Source organism: Haplochromis burtoni, unplaced genomic scaffold (assembly GCF_018398535.1).
Source record: "Haplochromis burtoni strain Fernald_Lab_line unplaced genomic scaffold, NCSU_Asbu1 Contig_855, whole genome shotgun sequence".
Lineage (NCBI taxonomy): Eukaryota > Metazoa > Chordata > Actinopteri > Cichliformes > Cichlidae > Haplochromis > Haplochromis burtoni.
Genome location: NW_024583216.1, coordinates 50,115 through 54,413, shown reverse-complemented (window position 1 = coordinate 54,413; position 4,299 = coordinate 50,115). Strand labels below are relative to the sequence as shown.

Below are 4,299 nucleotides of genomic sequence, written 5' to 3'. Positions count from 1 at the left end.
ATCCTAAAATGACTGGGGGTGTTGATAGCTGTCAGTCTGTGACAGACTGCCAACCTAGTTCCACCTTTACTTATGGTAACTGCAAAAGACTCCATCACACTGGTAATCTGGCTGTTGGCTGTGCTCTGCCCTGCAAGCTCACAGCCAACACTGAATGCAGCAGTCTTCATTTTGTTGTGTTGTGTGGTTGTTTTTGTTGCATGCAGTGATGAAGTATTAACCTTTTAACTACGTGTTTGAACCATGTTCATAGAGTCCTAGGAACTCCCTAATGTCCCCGGGGTGGAGTGGTGGTTCGATCCCTGGACAAGATATTAACCCAGAGTTGCTCTCCATGCATCCATCAGACTATGAATGTGTGTGGATAGAGAGCACTTACATGGGAAAGTGCTTGTGTGAAAAGGTGTGACTGTGTGAGCGAGGGAAGTATAAGAATGAGTCCCTCTGTAATGTGTCCTGTACAGCTCTTGCTCAACTACCAGCGGTGGCGAAGGGAAAGTCCTGAGATCAGCAGCTGTCTGTCTCCTTCCTCGGTGCTCGGCCTCCTCAACACGTCGTACCACGCTGTGCTCCCGCAGCGAGACTGCACAGGCAGCAGGGTGCTCATCTACAGGATTGGTCAGTATGCTTGGGTGTGGATGGATTATTGAAAGGGCCTGCTAGGAGCAGCCCCAACGACATCAACACGAGCTACGATAAGCAGGCAAAGCCTCCCTGGTCTGTTTCTTCAGTGATTTAACAGCTTTTAAAAGAAGCTGATCTTAAATTGTTATCTAGTTTTATGGGGTTACACAAATAAAACTAAGATGCTGTTTAATGCTGGTCATTCTCTTTGAGTCGACATTAAACTCATTCAGTCCTGTCACCATAGGACAGGAGCTCTGCTCCATCAGTATGGCCACAGATGAAATCCCCCTCATGTCTGTCACCACTGACCTACTCTCAAACTTGTTTCTCAACATTTTAAACATACTGACAGTAAAGGCAGCCTGCTGGGATGGTACGGAGATGAACTCTTCCTCTTTCAAACATGCAAAAGCTTCAAATAATCAAATGTCCTTCACACACAATTCTAAAGAGGAACAATACAAAAAGGAAACGTGACTGAATGTGCAGAGTAGAAGTTGACGAGCGTTTCAACGGTGCTACGATAACGAGCAGAGACATACGCTGAAACTTCTACTGTGCACGTGTCAGTCCAAAAACGGTTTATTGGCTCTCATTTATTAGCGAGGACTGTCTCGTTTTATTGTATCGTCTCTGACCGCGATGGCTGCACAGTTCCAGGACTGCACAGCACAATTTCAGGGTTTTAGTTGATTTTAAGCTAGATTTTAATGGCAAACATTGGTGTGTTTTGAAAAGTGGCTTTGCTAGTTCATGATGTATAAATGACACCGATTCAGAGATTAGCATATTAACTGTGCTCCACAGGATGATGCTGTGGTCCTTCTTCTGAAATATGTTTTATTCGTGTAGAGTAATGTCTGCTTGTTTGCAGGGCAGTGGAACCCGAAAGACTGGTCAGCCTTCCAGGTATTCAGAGTCAGCCTGATGACATCCGAGATCATCTCAAGGGAGAACGAGACACAAAGGCAGGGTGTGAAGGCCATATTTGACCTCGCGGGGTGGAGTTTGAGTCATGCCCTGCAGATTAACCCTTCGCTTGCCAGAAAGATTTCATCTGTGCTTTCGGTAGGACTGAGATCGAGCTGTGCAGATGACGACCTATCGTTTGTTCTTTAACAACAGAACATGTGTGTTATTATGAATATGTTTACCAGTGTAACAAAGCTCTGCACCACACTGAACCGGATGCGTTTTCCTTTCCTTCTATGACCAGAAGCCCAGGGTCTTGAGTCACCCCTCACTTCTTGCAGGCTGTCATGTTAATAATGATTCAGTGTTCTGGCCTGTTGGGACTGAATGAGCTATTAAATATTAATAGTTTTGTTAACACAAGATTTTGCATTCTTTCAAAATTGTTACAAAAGCCTTTAAATGGCCTGGTACATGCCACGCCCCCTTTAGTTTCAGCCCAGCTTGTGCAGGTATCGTTGCCATGGAGAGTGGGCCAGCTGCTACATTGTATCGAGTTTACAGCTCATCAGCACATGTGGCTGTTATATCTGTAGCTTTACTGGACATGTGGCTGCCTAAAAAACCTTCCTCAGCAATATCTGAGAGACAGAACAATCCATCTCAGGCACCTGACACGGTGCCTGAGAGATGGATCTGGACCATCTAGTGTTTGCTGAAGCCTCAGCACAACTGGTCCCAGTGAAAGTGTGGCGGTCAACAAGCCATCCTTGAGGAAGAGAAAACGCTGACATGCCAAATTACACAAGAACTGATATGAAAATCAGGAGCAACAGTCCTTATGGAGATGAATCCACATGTGAAGTGTTTGGACCAAACAGAGGAGATACTGAGGGTCTGTCAGGGTTTGGGATGGTGTTGGGCATCCTGTCAAAACTGATGGAATTGTGAATCTGGACAGCTACTGTCAGATGTTGGAGTTCCACCTGGAAAGCGTCTGATTTGCAACTGTTTCAGCATGATGATGATACCAAGCAAGCATTCCTGGGTAGAAACACACAATGGAACATGACCATCCTGGACTGGCCTCCTCAGAACCCAGACCACAATGACTGAGGTAGAGTGGGAGAGAGTGGAGATTTAGAATTCAAGGAGCCTGTAGAGTTATTCCTGAAGACTGCTAATTACAAGAAAGCTGCCTGAGAGTTCGTGTTGAAAATTCAAGGTGGTCATGCCAACTTTGACTTTCCAGCTTGTTAGAATTGAGCAAACTCTGTTTTTGCCTGATATGTGCGTGTGTGCAGATCTTTGAGGAAACGACTGCACCTATTTCTCCTTTTCCTTTCAAAATGGAAAAAAGGTGACTCAAGACAGTTTTTTTTTACAGCGACCCTTTTCTATAGAAATGTCCTTAAAAAGCTTAAACTGAAGGCCAAATGCTTGTTAGAGACTTCCTGTGAAAGGTAGCATCTTATAGCTCCTAAAACTGCTTATTTGTAACTCAGTCGTAACCTTGCCCCTAAGGGACCGTCTGGAAGTTCAGAGGTAGAACTTTGATGTGCAGAGTTTCCTGTATTTTTATTTTTTTAAGTTTTCAACTTGTTAAATATGCTTTGATGCTTGTTTATGTGTATGTTCAGGACTCTTTCCCACTGAAGGTCAGAGGAATCCACCTGGTCAATGAACCGATGTTCTTCCGTCCGGTCTTTGCTATGCTTCGTCCCTTCTTGCCTGATAAAATCAAGCAGAGGGTCAGTACCCGCGCTACCTCACGTACTGGTTATACTGAAGATGACAGATAACGACTGTGGATTTGAAACATCCTTTCACCCTCTTTGTTGTAGATCCATATGCACGGTTCTGATTTCCAAGATTCTTTAAGTGGCTTCTTCTCATCACACGTTCTGCCTCCAGAATATGGAGGGCATGGGCCTGGAATAACACAAGTGTGTCAAGGCTGGACCAATCACCTGCTTCAATCAGAGAACCTCCTGCAGCAGATTGCTGCCCACCCAACGGGTGACATCACAATGACCCCTGATGACTGTTTGATCACAGAGGAAGGCGGGACTCTGTGAAAGATGATGATTGGACGTTTGGGTGGCTGACTCGCGTATACGTGGCGGGTTTGTGCACATGTCTAAGGTCTCTGCAGTGCTTGTTGTGGAAGTTGGCTGAAGTGAGAGAGCTGAAAACGAGATCCTTAATGGCCGTGCTGTTTCATGTTTACGCCACAGCCGACCAATCTGGAATTTTTAAGAACAATAACAATGCTGATATTATTATGTCATGATTTTAAAATCATATTTTGATCGATCTGCTGATTTTGTTTCTGTTATCATTTTTTATTTGTTACATTACTCACATCATGTTATAAGTAGTTATTTATTTATTTAGCCTCTGCCCAACTCAGCTATAATCAGCTGATTGTTGTGTTTCCCAGACAGTTTTAAACCTTCCCTCTGGCACCAGGAACAAATCACCACAGCGCTGACATGGGCCCAATCACTGAGGCTTTATAGTGAATGCTTATGGTTTTACTCAGTTTTTCAAGCATTTAGGAGCTTGATGTAAGTATCTGGGAATAGTGCTGTGTTGTAATTTCATCGTCAGATTAATGCTGCTCCAGGACCATCACTGTAAACGATGAGTCACGCTGATGTTTAGTCAAAGGATCCTGCAATAAAAAGCTCTACTCTTAGTGTTGTGGAAGGTGTAAAAGTAGGGCAACAAAATCTGTGTCAGTCACACTGCATACAT

The 4,299-nt window shown here is 44.2% G+C and overlaps 1 protein-coding gene across 1 annotated transcript in view; it reads left to right on the top strand.

Moving 5' to 3' along the window:
* ttpa (tocopherol (alpha) transfer protein) overlaps window positions 1-4,240 on the top strand; it is a 14,959-nt gene extending 10,719 nt beyond the window's left edge. Inside the window, exons 2-5 of the mRNA XM_042215883.1 lie at window positions 465-618; window positions 1,502-1,695; window positions 3,180-3,290; window positions 3,384-4,240. Of these exons, the coding sequence (XP_042071817.1) occupies window positions 465-618; window positions 1,502-1,695; window positions 3,180-3,290; window positions 3,384-3,617 (693 nt within the window). The 3' untranslated portion in view covers window positions 3,618-4,240. The remainder of the gene's footprint in view (window positions 1-464; window positions 619-1,501; window positions 1,696-3,179; window positions 3,291-3,383) is intronic.
* The last annotated feature ends 59 nt before the right edge of the window (window positions 4,241-4,299 follow it).